This window comes from Terrapene carolina, unplaced genomic scaffold (assembly GCF_002925995.2).
Source record: "Terrapene carolina triunguis isolate 2854851 unplaced genomic scaffold, T_m_triunguis-2.0 Scaffold89, whole genome shotgun sequence".
NCBI classification, from domain to species: Eukaryota; Metazoa; Chordata; order Testudines; family Emydidae; genus Terrapene; species Terrapene triunguis.
The window spans coordinates 25617940-25644509 of NW_020664440.1; the positions used below are offsets into that span (position 1 = coordinate 25617940).

At 39.3% G+C, this 26570-nt stretch overlaps 1 protein-coding gene across 1 annotated transcript in view; it reads right to left on the reverse strand.

The window, feature by feature from the left end:
* CACNA2D3 (calcium voltage-gated channel auxiliary subunit alpha2delta 3) overlaps positions 1 to 26570 on the reverse strand; it is a 734667-nt gene that overhangs the window by 204100 nt on the left and 503997 nt on the right. Inside the window, exon 13 of the mRNA XM_024221093.3 lies at positions 22648 to 22781. Within this exon, the coding sequence (XP_024076861.2) occupies positions 22648 to 22781 (134 nt within the window). The remainder of the gene's footprint in view (positions 1 to 22647; positions 22782 to 26570) is intronic.

Here is a 26570-nt window from a genome sequence, read left to right on the forward strand (position 1 = left end):
TCAATTGAATGAACCAATCACACTTGTACACAAGAGAAATCAAGAAATAAAGTCATCTCAAATATATTGTGTGCCTGTTAGAGTTAAAGGTATAACTTCTTTCCAAGTGGTGAAGCGGGCACCAGATATTGGCCACATTCCTTCCTTATATAAATTTTACCGATCTTTTTACCTTATAGTGTAGAGAACAGCTGGATATGGCTAATCTTGGGAAGTTAGGGTTATGCTGAAGTTGCACCCTATCACCACTGTTCCTTAGGCATGTGAATTCACAGGACTTGATCGTTGATTGCAGCATTAACCTACAACATTAACTCTTAAGTGCTTTTTCAGAGCTCTTCTACAGCTCTAGGCTTGCAGGCCTGTGATAAAGAATTATTTGACAGTGTCCTTGCAGGCTTCCTTTTCAATCTGTCCTTCATTCTTCTTTTCCCTAGAAAGCACTTAGGTTTCAAAACTTTTTATTTTATTGGCATCATTTAAGAAATAATTATTCTAGGGGTTCATACATTGTTCTTTAGCCATTTTCAATGTTAACTTGATTCCTTGTGAACAACATTCTATTTTTAAATGGAAACTTCTGTCAAAGGGATTTCTATGAGTGATATCTTCCACAGCAAATTCCCATGGTGGTTTACCCAGTCAGGACAATTTTAATTCTGATATATTTTCCAGAGCTGGCACTCTTGCATTCAATTTCTCTGTAATATAATGAATAAACTGGGCACCCATAGCAAATTCAAACATATAACTTGATTCTGGAAAAGATGTATTGCTTGGATTTGCGCAACTTCCTCATGCTATGATGTTACAAATGATTTAACACTGGTTCCAAATCCTAGAGATAAAAAGGCATATTTGATCAACTCACTAGTTATTAGAATACATTCTAGACTTCACAGTTACATTCTACATCCTATATTTTGTTCTGTGGTTGTACAGCACCTAGCATAATGGGGTTCTGGTCCATGAATTTGGCTACTAGGTGCTACAGTAATACAAATAATTAATAATAATATTCAATTTACTTTCCTTTGCAATAAACCAAGAAGTCAAGACATACGAAAGGAAAAGCTGCTAAAACAACACAGATCCTTTTGAATATCAGACCTCTGGAACCCAAAATCAGGCTTCCATTTGCAGGAACCATACTGAAGGAGGAACACTAAATTTATCCAAATTATGTTCACAATTATCTGGAGACCCCCCAAAAATCTGATTTCTGTCACTAGAGAGACAGGAAAATATCATTATTTTATAATCACTGTTAATGTGACACTATCAGTGTTGCAAGCACTTTCATACTGCAGTAGAACCTCAGAGTTACAAACACCAGAGTTACAAACTGACCAGTCAACCACATACTTCATTTGGAACCGGAAGTACACAATCAGGCAGCAATGGGGGGCGGGGGGGAGGGGAGAAGAACAGCAAATACAGTACAGTATCGTGTTAAGTGTTAACTATTAAAAAAAAAAGGAGGGGGGAAAGCAGCATTTTTCTTCTGCATGGTAAAGTTTCAAAGCTATATTAAGTCAATGTTCAGTTTTAAACTTTTTAAAGAACAACCATAACGTTTTGTTCAAAGTTACGAACAACCTCCAGTCCTGAGGTGTTCATAACTCTGAGGTTCTATTGTACCTTTAAGTAAAATTATTCAAAAATTAACACCTTGGTTTCTGCACTGTAAGACCCCCACTTCAGAAGTCCATCCCTATGCAGCCAAGCATTTAAGCACATACATAACTTTAGAACTGTGCTTAAAGTCTTACTGACTTGAGGGACTTGTGTGTTCCGTGTGTTGAAATGATTTGCTGAATTGGAGCCTAGGCAAACCATTTGTTACCAACCCATTTGTTACCAAATGGTTAGCATATAAGAATGCGATTCTCTCTGGAAAATTCATAAACATGGGGTTGTAGATGCAGTTTGACTACATTATGACTAGCTTATGCTGTAAAAGTCACAATGTGGACTAGTAGCATTTGACACTGGACACCTGTGTCAGAAATTTTGCATTGGGAAGCAGAACTTCTAGCAGTGATGTGAAATACGGTGGCATGCAGGGTAAGTAATTGATTTAGTGACACCAGCAGAAAAGCATAAATCATATCCATTGGCTAAGCTGTTCTATCCCCTTTGAGGGTCCTGGTTCCCGAAAGTATTTAAACACAAACTAAGCATGTGCTTAAGTCCTATTTAAGTCAATAATGTTAAGTGCTGTCTTGAATAGGGATGCTTTGCTGAATTGGGGCTGTGGAGAATAAGCCATACAACAGGCAACTGCCAGCTAATGTTTCAAAGGTCTTGTTTTAAGCATGTTATACTGATTATTTTGTCATGTTTCACTATATTCTGTCCTTTTGGTCAAAGAAAATTCTAAATCCCTCCAATTTTTCACATCTGTTTTAGGGCTGACTCACAACGATTACCAACACAATCTAAACAATCTCTTGTTAACCTCTCACAATGATGGACTTATCAAAAGTTCACCATATGTCATTCTGATTGTAGCATTCATTTATGTAACACAGTCCAAAAAGTATATTCCTTATTGTATCACCTGAATTTAAAAAATGAAAGGCCTTTCTGAAAAAGAAAACAAGATGGTATGGAAGTCCGACCCTAGTATCTCTCAGAGGAGGTGAACTATGGATTCACTGGGGTACAGTATCCTGAACAATGTCAGTGTTTAAGCTAATGTGTTACTGCTGGAAACTGCAGGGACACTGTCCCGGACACATGGAAAGGCAAAATGCAAGGGATGTGGTTTAATTAGGCTGCAACTTTATTAACTCATCTGGGAACAATCTGGCAATAATTCATACAGTGCAGGTCATGATTCCTTCCTTAATAGTTTCCACCTGAGGAAGGGCAGCCATCAGCCCCGAACCCCTTCACAGCTGGTCCCTAGCCTGTTGCTGGGACCCCACTTCCCATTGTTTTCTCCACACTATCAGATGTTAGGAGCCCCACTACCCTCCCCAGCTTCTGTAGGGGATACCTCCCCCATAATCAACTTCCAATTCTAGTTTTATCAGGGAAGCAGATGCCCCCATTGGATTAGTACCTGCAAAGGACACATGCCACTTGCTAAACTGTGATATCTTGAACCTTATTTCTTGACCTATCCCAAAGGGTCTCTGAACTGCTATGGGGAAGGCGAAAAATCCTAGCCCACCCTAGCCAATCTGGTGGTGAGGGTAAAATTCCTTTCAAGTCCTAAAAAAGACAACTAGTTCAATGTCCACAGTAGACCAAAAACGGTAGTCCCAGGTGCCGGAAGATGGGAGCTGCTAATCCGGGTGGGAGAGGGGGCTCAGGCTGGAGAAATAAGGTTATATACCCTCTCTCAGGTGCACAGGGGCCAATGGCTTACCTAAGTTCCACCAGCCTTCCCACCAGTTCAAGTGATGCCTTCCAATCCCCAACTGGCCACTCCCTCCCAAAGGGGGGGGGGGGCTTAAAGCAGCCACTACCCTTTTTTCTGCCAGTAAAGTTAAAACCCATCTGTCCTGAGATTGTGGGGGTTCGATTTTGCAGAGATACTCCAGTGTACAGTAGCTGCATCAATATTTACCACAGGATATGTACAATGCTGTGTAAACTGATTATGGGGGCAGAAAATACAATAAATTCAAATGCTTGAAAAATGGGTTTCGTACAAAATATGGGTTTACTTCTTCCTATGAACAAACTATGGGGATATTTCTACATTGCTTGAATATGCATGCCATGGCTCCCACCGAAGTCCATGAGAGTTTGGGTACACAAAGAAAGAAATGTCAAACTCACTGTCAGGGTTTAGCACAGATTTTTTTAAGACTCTCTTTAGTCTTCCTACTTAGGATTCCACTTATTCAGCTGCTTCAAGCTTCTCTTGACAACTTACTTTTACAACATAGAAGTTTATTCTCCTCTCCCTAGACCCATGTAACTCCTATTGACATTATGGAGAGTTATGTGCATAGAGGAGGCAATAAATCCAGTCATCTGATGTTAAGATTTCAATGCAAGTATTAAGAGGGTGATGATATGCCTCACCTCAGAAGAAATTTGCACATGCTTTTTGCAGGGATAAATACTAAATCTTCTTTTGTTCATATAATTGTTTTACTGGGCTACTACATATTTTGCAGTAACCAAAGTATCTCAGTCAAGAATGCATTAGGCTGAGAACAGATTTTTAGAACTGCATGCAAAATGTTCCTGTCAGAAGGAAACATAAAGGTTGCTATGGTGAACAGAGTCATAAAATAAATATGAGAGCCAACATTCAAGTTTCTATCTTTAAAAATAATTTTCTCAAGATATGTGGGAATTAAAAGAAGAGAAGCTCTAGTAAAAAGAGACAAAAGAAAAACAAAAGGAACAACAAAGGTACCAAAGTAATATTTTGAAATAAAGAAAAGAAGACAACGTTTTACCACAAATTTATCTGTAATAAGCATGGCTTGCCCATTTGAAAATCTTGCACTACTCTGGAGTACATATATGTTTTATAATGTAAATGCATTAAATAAAGTCTGAATTTTACATATACTAATTAGGGACATAAAGGCATATTCAGGGTTTTATTTTTAAATAACAATCATTCCTAAAAAAAGCAAAATAATGATAATTTTTAAACTGGTTAATTAAGTCACATCTGTCTGTATCTGATCACTGTCCTCTGTCTTGAACTGGAACTAAAATAGCAGTAACATCATTTTAATTACATAAACTAACAGTTTTCTCTTTCTATTGAGTGCAAACTGTTTACATAAAAGATTTTATTTAAATTACCCAGAGTGATTACTTTAAATGCAGTTTGGTTAAAAGCTATAGTTATCAATAATTAATTTTCCTTTTTAACAAGACTTATGTTAATTTTACAAATAAGCCACAAGGCTAAATATGGAAAGAAATGAGCGGATTCGTTTGATGAGAATAATTCCACACAGTATGAGCAAAATTCTGTACTCCTTTGCATCAGTGTAAAACAAGACTGAGTTCATTTGAGTAACTTTGGATTTTCACCAGTTAAATGAAAACTGCCACAGTAGCTATTCGTTATTAATGCGATAGTCCATTACTTTATATAGAATCATAAAAATGTAGGCCTGGAAGGGACCTCACAAGGTCATTTAAGTCCAGCCTCCTGAGATGAGGAAAGACCAAGTATACCTAGACAAACACCTGTCAGGGATTGGTGTTTCTCAAATGCAGCCACCGTGGCCACCAGGGGCTTTTCATGCAGCCACAACCTCCTGGGAGGTGATTGGAAGGGGAAGCAAAGCAGTGTTAACAAACATACAAAAATCACTTTTCACAGAAACAGACTTACTAGCTATCAAGTCTAAAAAAAAAAAATAACCAAAAAAAAGCAAAAGAAACAACAACAACAAAAGACAAGAACGTGCAAAGCACCTTATTCATTTCTATTCTGTTTAGGGCCAGTAAAGAATAGAGAGAACTGTACATTATTTTTATTATTGAGTCTGCAAAAAATCCTACATAAATAAATTACAATCATTTGGACATGTATATGTGCATATTTATTTGTTTTTCCTAATTATTTTAGGGAAAATTGTCAGAGCAACCACCAGCCAGAGTTAGTCGCCGCATTCTGAGGCCACCAAAAAATTCCTTGTGAGACCCCCCAACCTGTTCTTAAAAACCTCTAATGATGGGGATTCCAAAACTTCCCTTGGAAGCCTATTCCAATGCTTAACTACCCTTCTAGTTAGAGAGTTTTTCCAAATATCTAACCTAAATCTAGCTGTTGCAGATTAGTCCAATTACTTCTTGTCCTACCTTCAGTAGATGAGAACAATTCATCAACGTCCTCTTTATAAGAGCCCTTAACACTTTTGAAGACTTATCAGGTTTCCTGTCCCCGCCCCATCCCAGTCTTCTTTTCTCAAGACTCTATAATTATCACTATCACTACTCACCTATACTCCCTGTTCTATTACAGGCTCTTCCCTGTCTTACAAACAGACGCTACATTCATGTACAGAATTTTTATTTTTATATATTTTATCGTTATCTGTATATAGAAAAAAGTAATTTAATTAGTAGAAAATTCATAGCTGATATGTTACTACTAAATAAGATTTAAAAAAACCCTCATCTGTTCATGTGGTATAATTACATTGTGGTGTCATGTAAAGATATTCCTGGAGGAGAAACATTGTCCAGCTATACCAAAAGAAGAACAGGAGACACTGGATATGGTTTAATCAGGCCACAACTTTATTATTAGAGGTCTGGGACTAGCTGGCAGATAAAAATGTACAGTACGGGCAACTCCATGTTCATTCAATAAGTACCTGGGGGCTGCCACCGGTCCCCCTTCATTTTCCATCATGTCCCCAAGCCAACCCATTGCTGGATCCTTACCATCCACCCCTCCATCATAGGGGGGTTAAGGTGCGCTATAAGAAAGGGGCATTAGCTCCCTGCTGTACTATCCATAGGAGCCCCCCCCCATTCCATTCCTTTAACCAACACCTTCTTTTTAAGTCCTTTACCAAGCCATTTATCCAGTCACTGGATGCCTTTCCTATGGAGTACCTGCATTGGACATCCACCCCACACTTACATAATGAGTTGTGACGTATAGCCTAACCCCTTTTCCCACCTCCTGTGAGGATGGTGAAAAAACCCACTCCATCTATGCTGGTCTGGTAGTGAGGGAAAAAATCCTTCCTAGCCTCCCTTAAAAGGAGCAGCTAGAACTAGAACAAACTTTTAAAAAAAACCAGCTGTAACAAACTAATAATAGTCAATATTTCGATGGTGAAATTTACTCCACATGCATACTGAAGGTATTTTGGTTCTGTTTGGGTGGAGTGTGAGGGTGAAATCCAGTCCTCCATACCTTAAGGCCAATGCGTTGATTGGCTTTGTAGATTCCCCATGCTGATACCCTAACGTCTTGGCTTGAATACCCATTTTAGCTCCTCTACACTTGTTGGTACACTTGTTGGGTAAACTACTGAGGATATTGGATCTGTGTAAACGTGGATCTGTAGCCACACTATGGCTTATTCCATTCGGTCTCCATTGTGGCTTTTCCTGCCAGTCTTGGTGGAACCAACAAGAAGTCTCTCTCAGCAGTATAGAGGGTGAACAGACACTTCTGTATGATGGCCCAACCAGTGGACCCCTTATGTTCTCTATGGCGTGTGTGTTTCAGAGGGTTTTGCACTGGAACTCAGCACCACAAGTGAATTTGAAAAGAGGAAACTATATACATTATAGCAATACTGTTCAAAAATACTTAAAAGGAGAGTCAACAGCACTGTGGCGTTACCAAGATGGGATGTTGAAAAAGAGGTTCTAAGTTTTGATGCTGGCAGCTTTCATGTTACGGAGACAATTAGTGTAATTGCATTTCAATTGTAAACTACATTAAAAAAGGACTAACATGAATAAAGTATATTACAGTACATTATTGTGTTACAGTCAGAGAATGGTAACAGCTTCGTGCTGTTTTATGAGGTAATAAATAAGGCTTTCTTCAAGGTTTGCTTTATTGGGGCTATCCATGGAGATCATTCAAAGACTTAGCTTGTATAGAATGATATACCAGTAAGCTTATTGGTTGGATAGACTTTTGGGAGCATGCTTTGTATCTGAACTATGTGCCCTTCAAGGACTTCCATTTCCCTTCAGGTCACAGTTCAAGGTATTGCAAATTGTCTGGATAACAAAGTAACAAAGGGTCTAGGAACTACCTACTTTAGAGATTGCATCTCCTGCTACCATGTCACTAAAGCGGAGGTCTAGGGTTACATTTATGGGGATGGAGGACAGGGCACTCCCAGCAGAAAATCATCATCAGTGATGTTTGCCTTTTCTTAGTTCAGGTTAGTATTCCTACTTCACCACTTAGGCATTTGCCTGATTATTGGTGTTCCAATTAGGAAATTATTCTGGCAGTTGGTAGTTTCATGGTAGGTTTTTCTAATTTACCTGCTCGGGGATTGAAATGTCTCCCTCTTTGATCACTGTTTCAGAACTAGTGCTGGGCGTAAAAGCATCATACTGGTCCACCAAAGTGTTCCGAGCCTAGCAAATCATCCTGGTAACCACCCCTTCAAAGCTGACCGGAATTTAAGTAGCTAATATTCCACAACCTGCTTTGGATAGAGATTAATTATAATACATTATTTGAAATTTTTGATTTCAGCCTTTGGGATATATTGATTTATATTTCTAGAAGTTAATAAGATATTGTCTGCATAAGTTGGGGGCAGGAGCAAAAAAACAGAGACACATGAGAATGATATGATTGTAAAGTCTGAAATCCTGTGACATGCCCATAGCTAGGAATGACTTCCAGTTTTCCATTAATATAAGATACTCAGTTTTGGTCTTAGTGAGATAATGGATCATATAAATACTACTGGCCCCTAAGTCAAACATTGTTTTTCTATCATGGGACAGAGCGGAATATAGCCATAGAGCCCCGATGAGTATAATTTTTAACCCCTGCTACCGCTGAGGGAAGTGTTTAGAATTTATTGTTTTTAATTTTTGTGAGATTCCCAGATGCTACAGTGCTGGACATCAAAGATATCGAGAAATAAAGAAAAAATAAATAATTTGGTTTAATTGAGGGGTTTTTTTTCTTTTAACCTACGGGTCAGGAAATCATCAAGTGGCTTCTTTTGTCACAAATTTCTTTATATATTTGTGCTGTATGTTATTTGGTTAAGTGGGGTTGCCACTTCTTTTTCTTTTCACATAGATTACATGGATTTATTGTGTTTTTTAATTATTTGTAAGAGATGCATAGAGTACTTGATAGGTGCTTCTTGTTCGTTTATTAATCCAAACACATAAAGTACATTGTTATCAAGGACAGTTTTATGCACAAAAGAGATAGGACATTGCCTATAGTAGGTGTCACAGTGATGCACCATGGCTACAAAAAAACTGTAAGCATAGTGGGTTAAAAACGTCCCCTACTTTACAATCTACCCTGAATAATAACAATACCTAGCTCTTAAACAGCACTATTCAATAACAAATCTCAAAGTACTTAACTAAGATGGTCAGTATCATTATTCCCATTTTACAGATGGGGAAACTGAGGCACAGAGCGGCACAGTGGAGGGGAAATTTTGGCCAAGGAGATCAGGGAAAAGTCATATTCTTACAAAAAGTGCCATGGGATGTTTAATATCCAAAAAAGAGCGAAAAAAAGGCCAAAGCATGTATTGACTTCATGTGAACATTCTGTTTCTTTATTATAGAGAGAATGGATTGGTAATATTTATAATATTAAAATCAAGCCATTCCTCATATGTACTCTATACACCAAACTGCAGACTTTGTTGGAGATTTTCCACCTGTTTTGTGACACTGCATCGTGTTTTGTTATTTTTTTTCCCTTCTGTTTGTCATTACTGAGTGAGAGACTCTTTCTGGATATTATATTTTGCCACTTTAAAGTACCTTGAAGGTTAGACCAGCAAGCCACTAGCTCAGAACTGCTCTGAATGGCACAGTATATCAGAGCGAGAATGAAGTAGCTATTATATGCTCATAAGGCTATTTGAGCTGATAATAAATATTAAAATAATGGGGATCGAGCTTCAGAGAAAAAAGGTAACAAAATAACTATTGGCAGAATTTTATTATACAAAAACTAATTAACATATATTGTAATGAACTACCAAGAACAGCACTAAGAGCAGACTGTAAAGGCAGTTTGGGCACAACTATTAATTAAAAGAAGACTATAAATAGTTCTAGGTAGCTTTCCTTGCTATTTTGACCTGACATTTCCTCCAATGTAGGCAACTACCCTATCTTAACAAAACAAAAAGCACGGGGACAGCTGTACAACTGATAAGAATTTACCTTTTAAACCACAGTAATATATAAATTGGACTTTACTGAGTCTCAAGTTCTTCTTTGATCTCATCTAAGAAAGGCAGACATCTTGTCCCTCCTATCCCATTGTGGCCACGACAGGGCAAACACATAAAAGAACCACCTTGGTTCTGTTATAAAGAACTGAGTGGAGGTGAGGGGATGTCTGTAGGTAGGGAAGGAGCAAGCCATGTGCACACAAATTCTATGGCTCCTCTAGTCATAGAGCCGTGCATTGGGATGCAGATGTAAAGGTGCCAGGAAAGATCCACCCCTAGGAAAACCTCTCCATACAAATCTTGTTAATTTGTGCTGGCATTTGAGAATTTCATAAATAATACATCAAAAGCGTATTTTGGAAATAACCTGGTGATGTGACTGAGCTCTCTAATACAGCAGTGGCCATTAGGTGAGATGGGGAATCAGCAGCTGCACTGGTGTGCTTCAGGCTTGCGTGCATAAGCACAGCACCTGATTTTAACAGCTAACAGTGATACACAGCTGCAGAAGGTAGGATTAAGTCAATACATGTTAGAAGCATTATTTTTTAAAAAATGTATTGTAAAATACAAGAATTCAAAATATGAATCTTAAAGAGGCTCCAGCTTATACTGTCCTGAAATCTCTCTGGGTTCAACAAACCTCTGATTTAACATTAGGTTTTCTCTCTTTTCCCCCCTTTCTCCCCCTCCTCCCCCTCCCCCTCCCCTTTTTTTAACTAATTTGGGAAAAGTGAGGTTGTGGCACAGCTTACTGGCAGCAACATCAGCTGATAACATGGTGCCATCAATGCTTCTTATTGTTCATTAGGTTTTGTTGTGAGGAATAGAGAGTGCCTATCACCCATAATAAGTATGTAGCTAATGCATCTCACCAGTCTAGTTTTACACCCAAATTTTATAGGTATACGTTTATCAAAAAGGCCATGAAGCATTTTATGGATGCTTCATATTGCAAGCTAAATCCAGCAGGCTGTATAAAAAGCCATTCACTTTCCAGAAAGAGCTATATTTCTCATTACACTTTTTATTTTGGAAGCAGCACTTTGTTTGTACTTTGCACAACTTGAGGCTACTCAATCAAAGCTGACTAACAGTAAGAAACCTTCTGATCTGATTGACAGCATTTACGACCTTTAGCTATACTGAAAGAAAGTTAATGTTAATGTTTTTTAGAACGCATGACCTAAATTAATTTCAAATGCTAGGTTTATTACAGTTTAGTGAAATGCTTCTGCTCTCCAGTTCTCTAATACATGATAGAAACCATCTTGGCCTGAGGCCTGAACAGTTTCTTCATCTGCTGCTGCTCCCCTTATGGTGTTACCCAGATGTTTAAAAAATTTTATCTTAGAAACTTCCCTCTTTCACCTTGACATCTCACAAGAAAAAGACTGTGAAGTGCTGAGCCATCACAGAGTTGCAACTAGTAGCTCGTATTAATGGCTATCCTTAGAAGTACCCAGACCATAATGGAGAAGTACAGTCATCATATGTATCAGTTACATTAACTAATGACAAATAGGTTAAACAAGGCTCAACGATTTCACAATTTTTTTAAATGTCAGTGTACATCTGTTTTCACTTGAAGCCAGGGACTTCAACTGGACTATAACATAGAAAGAGGGGTCACATTAAAACAAGTTACTGCTAACTGTAATACTTACTCTCTTGAGTTCAGGTGAAGGCCTTAACCCAGAAAACAGAACATTAAAATTGTGGTGTCAATCAACAGCAGTAGAATTCAAAGCTGAAAACTAAGATTTAAAATGTGAGGGACCGGATTCTAATTTCACTCTGGTTCTACATCAGTGCAACTCCAATGACTTAAATGGAGATATTCTGTACTGGTGTAAATCAGGAGTAAGACCCAAAAAATGCAATCATACGGTATTTTCATGGGGAAATGCAGGGAGATATTAGATCTAGGTAGTTCTATAGTGTTAATTCTTGTTTGAATAAATCTAGCACTGTAGAAAACTGAAGATTTTAGTAAAAATTGTGAATGCAACAGAGCAGCAAGACAAAGGACAGTTTACAGGGCTAAGGATTAGGCGTGTTGCCTTGCTATTATTATTATTATAGTGTTTTTAATGTGTTTATCCCTGTAAAATTTTTGTGCCACTACATGAAGGCTATTTATTTTAAAATTTATTATTAAACAACCTATAATCACATCTCAAATTTAAAACAGACAATTCATTCACATCATCAATTAAAGGACTCCCTCCATAAAACAGCTTGATAAATTGCCTTTGGGATGGCTTGACTAGGAGTTGATAACAGTTAATTTCAAAGTTGGTTGGCTAGAATTAGGGACTTAAGCCTATACTTAGGGTTCTTATAAATAGGCTTGGAAGGATTAATTTTTTATCAGTAAATGTGAGTAAACATCAACTTTGCCATACACACACACACACACATACACACACATCAGAAAAAAAATATTTCAATCGATAGTAACAGAAATACAAGCATATTTTCAAATATTTCAGAAATTTTCTAAGCACCCCACACTTACCCAGAGACTAGTAGGGCACTTGCCTCACTGAATTTGCTCAACTTGATGGAACACTTCTGGCCAGACAATTAAAGGAAATATTTCCTTTGAAAGAGCTGACTTGACACCACACAATGGTGAGAAGGTAGGTCAACTCGCAGCAGCAACATCATCAGCTGGAAGCTTTCCACACACACACACCCAAAACCAAACCAAACCCCCTCTCCATGTACAGACTATCTAACTGCACTTACACACACTTTATATGTATACACCAATACGTAGTTAAGAGCTTGCAGAATAATGAAAAATATATTTGTGAATAATTATTTCTTGATAAACTGCTAAACTTCACAACAAATATTATTCATAGTGAGTTATTTGACCAACCCTAATTTTCATATGTATATAGTATTGCCTATGTATGTTTGTACTATACAAAATCTCCTGACAAACTGGAGAGAAAAGAACTATTAATAACTAACTCATCCAACCTCAACACCTACCCAAAAGAATTGTCTTTCCTTCTATGTTTTCTCTCTGTGTGTTTTCTGTATTTCATTCTGCCACTGCAGCAAAACTCAAATGGCCCTGATAATTTAATGAGTCTTTAATTTTTATTTCAGTCTTTTATTCGAGTTGTCCAGATAAAGTATATTTTATCTTCACTGCCCTTTCTTTTGAAATGTCATAAAATGAGACATATACGATCAAAAGATGGAATTTGTATATTACCCTAAATCCATTGCCTTCCTGCATTATTATTTTACCATAAATAATCTTTTATGAAAAAATGAAATATGAAAAATGTTATATATCTGACAGAGTAACTGCAATTTCCTTATAATCAACTCAGCTTCATTCAGAACATCTGTCTGTGATCTTATTAGTTTCAAACAGATATTAGTTGAAAAGGCATTTAAATAGTAGTTTTCTTTGGGTAGGGACAAGTTTTTCCAGAGTATTTGATCCAACATAATCGGGGGGGATAAATCTAGAAACAAGTTCTCCCTCTGCTTAGTGATCTTTCAACTTTTGATTTTCAATTCTGTAAAATGACAACAGCAATTCTGTGTGAAACTCAAAATGGAATGTCCCCTCACCTAAAAGCACTACACATCATTGGCAGGCTGCAGCTGGAAAAGGTCCCAGATTGCTGTATCTCTAGCATGCAGGTGTCTGGGAGCAAGACTGGCACCCTTTTGGCATGGATATACTAGTAAATCAAAATCAACATGAGAACTACTCTCTGCAATTTACATAGAGTAATTGTAGGAGAAAATCCAGCAGGTGAACAGTTTCAGACATTTGTGCTTCGTTGAATTATTTTTAAGATACAACCTATCATAGCCTCATATAGGGAGTAACAATAATTCCCTATATAAAATAATGATATCACAGGCCAGAAAACTGTGTAAAATAAGAGAAAACCCTGGAAACTCATGATAAAGTCCTAATATAGTGGTTTTAAAGATCATTTTCTTTAGATCTACAGCGCTAGTAATAGAGAATCTGTTCATCTAACATTTGAACCTGACTGAATTTCCTAGATACTAAATTTAATCTCAGTATGTTTTGTGAATGAATCCACTTTGAAATTTCACTAGTGCCAGTGGGAAATGATAATGCAGCTAAGCAATGCTGGGACAGCCAAAATACTTTCACAATAGCATGCTAATCCCACAAGGATAGGCTCCATCATTCCCAAGTCCTGGGCAAGCAATGTTACTGTGGGAACACAGTACAAGTGAATGCCAGCATTTGAAAGATCTGAATAAGCACCTTTGTGCTTTTTCTCCCATGATGCCCCTCACACCTGGGAGGAACTCCCCAGAAAAGTCTGCAAAACTACCTCATTATCCTTCTCCACATCCCTCCTTAAAACTCTTTTTTGCCACGATGCCTACCCAAAAAGTGACATATTAGGCTGCTAGTATGCTGAGACCACTGCCTATCATGCTGTCAAATAGGATTTGCATTCTCCACTTTTTAAGTAACTGTACACTAGCAAAAATAATTATAATAGTAATCTGTTTCAATGGAAATAAAGTACAGTGATATTTATAGTCTGTGCCAGAGTTATAATGACTGTGGGGCGAGAAGTGAAGTGTCACAGCATGTTCCACATGTTTTTAACACTGTTTCTAAGGCTCTGGAGGCTATTAAATTTAATGAACCCATCTGCTATGAAATAGAGGTCCAACCATAATCAGTTTTCTCAGTGCCGTATAATACAGATGGCATTCCATGTTCCACATCCCCAGCAGGAAATTTCACGCTCCTCTTTAAGTGCAGAGTTTTGGTTTGGTTTGATGTTTGGACCATCTTTTTGATCTGTGGCATTTTATTGTGCACATACTGTACATACAGTGATGCACATGAAAAGTGTTAACTCATTAAAATAAATATTGCCATCTCCTTACAACTTTTTTCTAGCAGCTCTGACAACCAGCAATTAGATCTGTGCAATAATACTCTGTGACTAATGCAATCACTGAAAACTCCCCTAATGGCGTAAGTTCCAGCACTGGAGCAAAAGCAAACATGTAATTTATCAAACATAAAGGGGTTTACTTCAAGAACTGAAAGGTTATGTATGTGTGTGTACATAGACAAGCACAATGTATCCATAATATATTTGTTTACGTGCCTTAGAAATTGTATATTTTGTGCACACAAGCAAATTAATTCTTATTGTAAATGGTCAGATTCCCATTAGTTCATAGCAGATTTATTTTCTCTGACATGCCCCTGTTTTCTTTTCAGGGTTCTCAATTTGTCTGTTTATGCGGCCATGCTGCTCTTGTACCTGTTCTATATGATCTGGGGCTCTAAGCTCTCATTTAAGTGGCACAGCATTCCTTGCACTGATTAGCACCCAACTGCCAAGCATAAGTAATTCAAGTTGTGCATTAGCTTACAAAAAGGAACACATTCTATTAATGATATTTTGAGCTGCACCTAAAAGATAATGAGTGTGCATGAATTCTATTCATTTGAGAGGTTTATACATTTACAATCTTGAGCATTCATTATATTTTGTCAATTGATACACAGGATCTTATTGGATTTAACACAATTAATGTCATTAGCGGTAATTTGTTTACTCTTGATACAGCAGTAAAGCTAATGGATTAGAACAGCTGAGTGGAAAACTGGAATGTTTAATTATGGTGATTGGAAATTTTGGGCCAGACAGTTCTCAAAAACTCTGGGGCAGGCTTTTTGCATGAGAATCTCCATGATGATTCCCTGAGAGGTGCCCCCACATCATCTCATCGGGGGAGGAGGGCAGGTACACACACACCTCTTTGTTTTTGTGTGTGTGTTGTCTTACCACTGTAAAAGTCACAGGACCCTTCCCAAACCTGTGAGAGCCCAGATGAACTGCAGGAGGCCTTGGTCATCTGAGAAGAAGGCCTGTAGCTCCAAATAGGCTGTGGCTCCTGGGAGTGTTACTTCAATGGAACGGCACTACTGTATTTGGCAGAGATAAAATGAAAAGCTGATACAGGCTAGGGCTGTATTATCTTTTCCTGGTAAATTAATCCAGGCTGGAGGGTAGCCGATAGACATTCTCCAAACCCCATCCTATCTCCTCACAGACACCTGAGTTGCAGAGAAAACTCTGCAGAGCTGTGGCGTGGAAGAGACAAAGATGCTGTGGAGGTGCCTGAGCACCCATCCACCTAATGGAAAGGCCGAGATCCAGGCATGAGGAATTTGCTCCACCCTGAGATCAAGTGGGTAAACGCTGGCTATTTATCAGAGATGGGAGAAGAGTCTCCAAGGATTCAAATCCTGCCGAATAAATCCAAAAGCTCTCATTAAAATTAGGATCCAGGACCAAATCCAATCTACAAAATTTAGAGTGAGCAGGTGCAACTCTCATGGGAATTTCTGAGCCATAATCTGGGATAACAGCACTCTCCTGTGAAGGCTGCTTGATTCTAAGGGACACTGACCTGGAAGCAGGGGAGGATGTGTTTCTCTTGCCCTTCCACCCTAATTAGGGGATGAAAACAGGAAGCATCTGCCACTCCCAAGATAATTTGTGTTGGAGCAGCAAGGACCATTCTTCACGATGGGGAAGTGGCTATCTGGTGCACCCTAAAGACTCAGAGGGTCCAGAAGATAGAGAACAGGTTATATAGACCCTCCCCTTATGATAACAAAGTTAGTAAGAGTTGTCTCAGGGGCCTGGGAGAAGGTGGGGTATGGGAGTACCTACAGGATTGTTATCTGGAAGATTGGATTATACAGGACATTAATCTCCAAGAAAACTTGCAGGGGCTGGTCTGATCCCATCCTATAAAATCAGCCATGCACAGGTTCATTGACCATTAGTCTTAATCACAGGATCACTAGGGGCAAGAAAAAGATACGGCAGTGTAAGGAAGATATAGCTGGAAAAGTAAGTACAACACAATGACAGCAGGGGCCAATGCAAAAAGTGTGGGACCAAAAAAAAAATGGTCATGAAATCAAATTTCATCATTTATGGGTTGTGTGTAAATTCTCTTTTCACAGATGTTTATAAATGGTATTTATTGCCATTCACTAATATAGTTATTTCTAATATTTGCTTGCTGTGATGACACAAGATCTTTCCACACTCGCTATGAAACATTTTAGAGGGATGCAGTACTGAAATACATAATCTACTTTCAAACTACAGGCCCTGGGCACCTTTTATCATGATAAAAATGCTAATTACATCCACTTATGATAATAGCACAATTAACTCATGCCAGAAAAGGTATTTGATGATATCTCTGGGAATAGAGTCTAGTTGAAATAGGGTAAGACTTAATTTTTATTCCTTCATAAAAGCTCCTACATGCAATGCGTGCAAAGTAAATTGAATGGCATGTAGTTTATAAAACCTCAACTTAAATTCTTGGAAAGAAAAGAGATAATAAAAGCTTTAGACCTAATGTAACTTATGCTGTATTCATGTGTGTAATACACAGGACCTCATATATTTTGCAATTCTGGGGCGGTGGAATTGCCACAGAATTAATCCTTTGCCTTAGAATTGTACTCCAGAAACTCAGCTTCTTCTCTTTTTTTTTAACAAAAAATTGTGTTTCTAGCCTGCTGGTTGCAGAGATAATCTTTAAAATGTGAACTGATTATAATGCCTGCTGGATTCTGCAGAGAGCCAGAAACAATAGTTCTGAGGGTTTGACTAGACTTGAATTTTCAGTGACCGTCTAGCACAAATCAACTGATTATGAATTAAAACATGTTAGTTAAATAATTGTAACTTTCAGTGTACGCACTTCAGAAATGTCGGTTTCAGAACTCAAGCTTTTGTTCTTAGTTATATTCAATCCTAGGCTACAGCTAAATTGAGTTCCCTCCCCTTAATCCTGCCACTCATGGGGGGAATGAGGTGCTGAACCAGGCTGCCCGAACGGCATCATAAGAGCCCGCCAGCAGTGCAAACACAATGAAAAAGCATTTACTTGAAAATAATCATAAATGAATTTTATGCCAGTGATTATTTTGAACTATACATTAGCAGGGGTTCTCAAACTTCATTGCACCATGACCCCCTTCTGACAATAAAAATTACTACACGACCCCAGGTGGGGGGGCCTGTAGCCTGAGTCCCAACATGCAGGGCTGAAACCCTCAGACTTCGGCCCTGGGCCCTAGCAAGTCTAAGCCAGCCCTGGCAAACCATTAAAATGGGGGTGTGACCCACTTTGGGGTCCCAACCCACAGTTTGAGAACTGCTGCATTATAGCTCTGTGTGCCACTGGGAAGGGATAGAAAGGATGTGAAAGAAGGTAACATTGTAGAAGGATTTAGAGACTCATACAGGGGTCAAATTAAGCCTGCTGGTGGTGACTCAAATCAGTACTTTTTTTCTGAAGGCTGCCATCTTGTGCTTCAGACTCTACAATGTCATTAAAAAAAGCCTTCGCCTTTATGGATACAAAAGCCACGAGAATGTGAACTGACTGCAATCAATGCAGTAATGTCTGCCTGAACCTGCAAGAGTTAAACTGCCCCATTCATCTCAGTGTGGTCTTAACCCTGTAGTTATTCTAAATGTCAACACTGTTAACTTTTCTACTGATGAAAGAAGAGGGAGAATCATATCATGAACAGCTGCATAAGCTCCTGTGAGTGGCATCTCATTTTGGCATCTAGAATTCATGAACATTAATCTGTAGATGGAGCCTAGTTTGTGAGCAAAGCTCGGGTGAATATTGCTGCTCCACTTTCCCACCCTCCATTTCAAGATCTGATATGTATTGTTCAAAATAATGTTCCTTTGCTACACCGACCTGATGGCTAGAATTGTCAATAAACCGTACTAGAACTCTAATAAAACAACTCTGCAAGTTACTAGTCATTTGCCCCTTATCACATGCCTGAAAAGGCCCGTTAAGTGATTAACAGTGAGGCAAATTGTAAATGTGTATGAAAATGAAAAGCCCTCTTCAGTTACACAGATGAAATATACTATGGTGTATATATAGTGTTACGTCACTGCTGTTGTGTTACGAATCTCTGCCTGACTAGCCCACCTCTCGCAAGTCACTGTCCAAACAGAAAGAAGGTGGGACATTTATGTACATATTTTCAAACATTTTCTCTATATGCCTCATACTACATCCAGGTGGAATCTCTGGTACAGGGAGCCCTTTCCTTAGCAGAGAGATTCGAGGAACAACCATGGTTGACAACAGTGTCAGTGGGTCATCAGTAAGGATTCATGTTTGTCACGGAGGTCATGGAAGTCATGGATTCTGTGACCTCCGTGACTTCTGCAGCTGCCAGTGCGCCTGACCCAGGGGTCGCCTGAGCAGCTCGCCGCACCCCCCCCCCAGCAGCAGGAGTTTGGATGTGGGGGGGCTCAGGGATGGGGGTTGGGGTGCAGGGCGGTGCTTACCTGGGGGGCTCAGCTCCTAGCTGCATGTGCTGCCTCCACCTGCAGGCACCGTCCCTGCAGCTCCCATTGCCTGTGGTTCCCAGCCAATGGGAGCTGCAGAACTGGGGCTTGGGGCTGGGGGAGGCAGCACTTCCAGCTAGGAGCTGGAGGTCACTGCTTCCCAGGAGCCAGGTAGGGAACCTTCTCCAGCCCCACCAACCCCTCCCCCCCCAGCACCCCCGCTGCAAGCACCTACGGTGTCCCCAGGCCATCCGTCCCCCAGCGAGCACCCGCAGCACCACCAGGACATCCCCCCGAGCTGCCCCCCCCATGATTTAGTCAGGGGTATATAGTAAAAGTCATGGACAGGTCACAGGCCGTGAATTTTTGTTTAGAGCCCTTGACCTGTCCATGACTTTTACTAAAAATACCTGTGACTAAAACATAGCCTTAGTCATAAGTTTACCATGGGGAAGCGACTTCTATTCTGATTTGAGCTGTATGAAGCAATTATCTGAACCATAGCTTTTACAGTAGGGGAAATTGCGAGCAAAACATTGCACTCTGGCATATTTATATGAGAGAAAATTTTCATCATGAAAACTGACAGTGGCCTCGACTGGCCAAATTTCACCCTTTTTAAATCCACAAACTCTCACTTGCAAATATTCATAAAGTGAAAACTGAGGCACCACTCCTGGGCTAGCTTTTTTTGTATCGCAGTTAGTGAGGGAGGCCATCTTTGTGCCTCTGTTTCTTGTGCTACCCAGTTTGTGCCTAGTTTAATCCCCAATTTAAGGACTGTTCTTTACATCTAATTATATATGCCCCAATGAGCCATTCCTTCAACCAGGGAGCACTGGGGTGTCAGGATGCCAGCCACACCCCCCTTCTGAACCCACGTTCACTTGCATTGACAAGTTGTAGCTAGACATAGAGTCATCAAAATGTACATCTGGAAGGGATCTCAAGGGCCATCTGGTCAATCCCCTCGCCCCACATTGAGGCAAGATTAAGTGTACCTAGACCATCCTTGAAAAGTGTTTGTCTATCCTGTTCTTAAAAACCTCCAATGATAGGGATTCTACAAACCCCTTAGGAAGTCTATATCCTCCTTTGAAAACCACTCATTCACAATATCACACAAAATGAGCCGCCACCCTCAAGTAGTTCCATACTTGTTATCAATCCCTCCTCAGGCATAACATTACAGCTGGTTGCCTAAAATTAGGCACATGCACGTAGAGAGTCACCTGTAAGGGGCTCTGTTTTCAGAAGTGCTGAGCACCCACATCTGCCATGAAAGTTGATGCACCAATAGCAAGGTTGAGGACCTGGCCCTGGGACTTTCACACAGATCTAGTTCTGAGAATGGGGATGTCCTTTACCAGGCTCCTTCTGCACTATTTTCCCAGGGCTTCATTTATGGAAAATATCCTCTTTCCATTTATCCTCTTTCTGTATAGTCTCACTGATGATTTGGGAAAGAAAAGGGATTTACCCTATAGCACCAGGCATAATGGGGCCCTCAGGCCTTACAAAAATATAAATAACTACTAATCAAATTAATCAGAGTCTGGGGTGGGAGGAGAGCACAGAAAGCAGAGCTTTAAAGTGTTTTATTTTGATTGAAATAAATCAGTATTCATTTGGATTAAGATAGTTTCCTTATTCAAGAATGTAACAGCTCAGCAGTTTTTATTTTTCCTGATTTCTCCTCCAAACTGCTTCTCTAAATTCACTCTACTGTTCTCAAGTAGGTATTGCATTTACTCCCTCATGCTGTATTTAGTTAGGATTATAAACAATGTAAGTGGACTTGGAAGGATTAGATTTTTATCTGCAAGTGTCAATGAACGTCTATTTCTCCATCCACACACAAACTGATGAAAAAATATTTCCATTTACAATAGGCAAAGAAAGAAAAATGCTGCTTGCGAACATATTAGCATTTGACTTAAGGCTATTTACTGTGAATTTTGACATATGATGTTAACAATTTGTGTTTTAACTGTTCTAAATAGGAATCTACCAAATTCGTGGCCGTGAAAATTCTGTTGCGAGCCATTAAATCTGGTCTCTCCATGAAATCTGGTCTTTTGTGTACTTTTACCTCATACAATACTATAGGGTAAAAGTATACAAAAGTATACAGCATTTGTCAAACCAGGGGTCCTGACCCAAAAGGAGGTTGCAAGCCTATTGTAGGGCAGGCCATATTATTGCCACCCTTACTTCGGCACTGCCTTCAGAGCTGGGTGGACAGAGAGTGGCAGCTGCTGGCTTGTTTGGGTTGCAACAAAACACACTCTTTATCCAGGTTAAAGAGACAGAGGATAAGGAAGAGAATTGACCTCTAAGACATAACTTACAAGGAGTTTTCACCCAAAAGCATCAGAAATACAGAAGAAGAGTGTTAGCGCAGATGAAAATAAGATGTGTTGGCTACTTAAAGCATAGGAGACAAGAGAGAGAGAGTGGGAGAGAGAGAGAAACGTGTACAGGCAAGTCGCATCTTAGGCGCATTTAACATGCGCGAATTCAGCTTTGCACGGTCGGCAAAAACGGGGAAAAAAAGAAAAACAACAATATAAAAACTGCATCTGTAGTGCGGGCGATTCTGCCCGCCATTGAACTCAATGAGTGTTTCACTATATGCGGTTTTCCCTTTACGCGCTAACCGCGGAACGGAACCCCCGCGTAAGATGAGACTTGCCTGTATGAGAATGAAAACAAAACACTTCAGATTCTACCAGATCTCTCCCCATTTCAGAAAATGTCTTGAAGCAGGGAACTTTGAGGCTCTATGTACTTTTTACCCTTCTCACCCTAATGTTTCAGTGACGAAAAGGGGGAGTGCAGATTAATCATGCTCTTAAGTGCTATTTTTTGGTAAAACAGGAAATAGGAAATAAGTTGATTACATCCAAAACAACATTTCCAAGTGGGGCTATTTTGTTTCTCTTTGGTAACTATAGATGTTCATATTTGTTTTATATTATTTTATCCAAGACCACAATTCAGATAAAAGGGGAAAACTTAACCTAAAAGTGAAATAAAACAGCATTTCAATTATTTTTCTGGGACATTTTTATGATGATTTTACTTTAAACTTGCTGGAGGCTCAAAAGCCTGGAAAAGTTTAAACCTTCCCCGCCCCCCCCACTCCCTTAAAAAAAAAAGGGGGGGGGGGCTAGGGAGGGAAGGTTGAGCTCACCTGATAGGGTTTTCTCAGTTTGCCCAGTTCTCATGAGGGTTGAAAAACAGTTAAAATAAATGAACAGCTTTGATGAACAAGTAGTATTGTTAACCACAATAGCAGGTTTAAATCTAACTCCTCATCTTCTTCTGTGAGCATGTGTTTTAAATGCTTTCTCATGCAGACTTACAGTGCTGTCGATATATGCTTCAGTCCATACCACATCATGCTCTTGATCAATAACCTTTGGTCGGCTAAGAACATGGAGGTATTCCATGACGTTCTCCTGCACATCAGCTAATGTAGAGATCTGAGTAAAAAACCCTGTGGAAACACAGAGATTCCAAGTTATGAGGCTGACAGAAGGAATTAAGGAAGATTCCAACAATAAATATGATGCATGTTATGTCTGCTGTGTTTTCTGTTTAATTTTCTCCAAAGGAGACATGCAAAAGGACATTCTTTGATGAGAAGCAGCCTTGTCCAGTATTAATTTGTGAAAGCAGAAGTCTGTGAAACAGTGTGTCAGCCTTGAAGGGCTCAGTTCCTGAGACTGTTATACACCATTGCACAGCTTATCCTAAGTATTTGGTTCCAAGACAGTTTTGTGGTTTCATGGTAAAGTAGAAGTTATGGGATTTTTTTTTTCATAGTAAATACTTAATAAAAATTAGAACTGTATTCACTTTTTACAACATTATACCAAACCACGCAAAACTTATCTAGTTTCAGGTGTCAGTTTACAGAACTGACTTGGGGTCAAAATGGGGAAAAAATAGTAGTGGTACTCCACTCCAGATCTGTCCACACTCTCAATCCTGTGTGGCATGGAATGGGAATAAACTCCTGATACCGTAATACATTCTTTGCAAATGGTAGGGACCAATGAGAATAGAATCAGAATTACTTGGGTAAATAATCACAACTTTGAATCATAAACCTTGAAACAGGACTCCTCCTAAAGGCACTATCCTGGCAGCAGTGAAATGGGGAAGGCCACAGCCACCTACACTGTCACCAGCTTTATTCCCTTTCAATGCTCAAATGCAAAGTATCCTTACATGTCCTTGCCCTGCCAATCCCATTTAATCAAATATGACAAAGGCCTGGAGCAACTCCAAGACCACAGTCTTGCCCAGACTACTGCATGAGTTTACCCAAATTTACCCTCATCTACACTACTGTGTCTGGATCTCCATTCATCACCAACCCTCTTCTCTACTACAGGAGAACTGATGCCTAATGGACAGGAAAGAGGCATTACCACAACGCCTGATCTTTGAAGGGTTGGAGAACCAGACTTCAAATGGTAATAGGCAGCTGGAAACAACAACTGTTGAGCTGTATTTATTAGAGAGTGACAAACCAGATTGGATAAAATAACAGACCAAAATCTTCCATCAAAATTCCAAGTGGAACTTTTGACCTTTCAGAAAACTTGACTAACTTTTTTTCCTTCCTCATTTTTGTGACCTTTAATATTTTCTGGTTTTAGAGTAGCAGCCGTGTTAGTCTGTATCCGCAAAAAGAACAGGAGTACTTGTGGCACCTTAGAGACTAACAAATTAGTCTCTAAGGTGCCACAAGTACTCCTGTTCTTAATATTTTCTAATTCCATTCAGCATCAGAAGTACAAAGTCTGAGATGTCTAGTCAATTACCAAACCTAAAGGTTTTTGGATATGTGTAGTGTCATCGCGGTTATAATGGGGGTCTGGGACTTACAACATCTCAGCTTGCTATGTGATTGTAGATATGACACTTACAGTTTCTTTATCTTTAACATGGGTTTCATTTATGCTATCTACCTCACAGGGTTGTTCTGAAGCTAAACTGAGTAACATTTATAAAGCATTTTCAGATCCTTGGAATTACAGTATTCCACACCTTTTAAGGTTTTTATACATTTATATCAATAATATATCAAATTATTTACAAGTTTTTTGATCCACTTCTCTTTCATTGTTGGTTGCATTTTATAACTCTCTGGTCATTATAAATATAATGCATGTGAGGCTCCCTCCTGTAGATATTAAATAGTCCACAGGAGTGAAAGACTGTGTCAGTTTCCATAGGTGTAATGGGATAATAGTACCTCACAGGTGTGTTGTGAGGATGACTACATTAAAGGTTGTTAAGCTGTCAGATACCATGGTGGAGAGTGCCATAGATATTTGGGCTGAGAAAAATCAGTAACTCAGACTACTTCAGCCATCCATAATAAGGCATTTCACCTTATTGGTGATCACAAAATGCCTCACTCTTCAATGTAAAGTCCTAGACTGTGGCTCGCTCTTACACAGCCTTCCAGAATTGCAGAACCTGCACTAGGGAGAGGTGCAGAGGCTGCTCCCCCATAGAACCTACTCATGAGAGAGGAATTTGGAAACAGGTACAGCCAGAGCTTGATACTCACCAGTTGCTAAGCATGGGAAGAATACATTGCCTTCTTAAGTGGGGGAAGGTGGCAGAGTGTGCTTCCCTTCCCCCACCCCAAACAGGGAGCTCCGAGAGAGATCATGGTTCTTTTAGGCAGATCTCACCCATTGCTCCTCTGTGAGGCACTGTATCTCTGTACCACCCCTTACTATCGGCTTAGTGCTATTAGCATAATCTAGCCTAGTGTTTCTCAATGACTGACCTGTGGACCGGTGCCGGTCCCTGACACAGTTTAGGAAGGCAGCAAGATGGTCCCTGGTATCAAAAAGGTTGAGAAACACTGATCTAGCCCACACTGAAGGGCCAACTCCACTCATTTTTATGGTCAGAGAGAGTCAGCAAGAAGACAAAACAATACAAAACAACAAATTCTTGACTAGACAAACATTGTAGCCAATCATAACTCACTCCTCTTTAAGGGACCAAACCTTCAAGATGCTGAGGGCACTCAGCGTCTTGCAGGATAGGGCCTTATTATTCAATGTGCCAGCCAATAATCCATGTGTCATTTGATACAAATATGGCATGTTTCCATATATATATATATATATTTCCTCCTGTCTCCAGACCATGAAATTATAGCACTTACATGAACACAGCAAAGGTGTATGATGATGCAGCTCATTCTACATATCAGCAATATGTGGATATGAAATAAGTTAAAAAAACAATTTTCTTTGGTGCATATTTTCAATACTCAATCAGCAAAGACAGATGGGACACTTACATTTCTCTGAGTGCAAAGCTCTGATAAATTTGGTCACCGTATCAGTGAATTCTCATTCTTTCAAATATTTTAGCTTTTGTAATTTAACTTTGCATTTCCTGGCATTTTATGGTTTGGGGAGTTGGCTTTGTAACTCTGAGATTCTACTGTATCATAAAAAACCTTTATGTGTATATGTGCCTAGGACCATGGAGAGTTTCTTATCCAACATTTTTTTTCTTTTCCACATATTTTCAAGTCAGAATTACAGGATATTTTTAATGTTAAATTTCTATTAAAATTACTACTTTGAATATTCATTTAACAAGTTTCTGAATTTCTATGACTAGAGCGCCCCTCAGTCACAAGTCCTTATGCTACCTTTGAGATAAAGCTTGAAAGTCAGCATAAGCTCGGGTGCCTCATGCAAGGTTTTTATGTCACTATGTTTCAGATAAAATGGTCTTTTCCCCCTCTTTTTCTTTCTCATGCAGAAAGAAAAGACACTAACTCCTGGAGGTCGGTGAAGGAGGGAACAATAGACATGACCCACATTAACCCAACAATAATTTAAACAACAATCAACAGGGAACCATGTGGTATTTTGCACCAGCTTTTTTCATTTTAAATTTGTGCATACAGCAAGATATGGGGCCAAAATACCGAATGGCAAACATTTTCCTACTAACTTTATTTTGCAGATAACGAAGGGATATGTTTTGGTATTGCCAAAATCCCTTTTACGGCAATAGAGATATCCAGTTAAGGAGATTATTCTTGTCCATATCCTATACCAATATACAGTACTCACTCTTAAAGATACACAAAGAAGCATACACATACACACACACACTTGACATTTCTAAGAGTCCCATCACTGTGGTATTTAGGCATCATAACACATGTGAAGTGCTTCATTTCTTGTTGGAATAGTGCATCATACTCCAAAGGATCTGAACAAAACTGTAT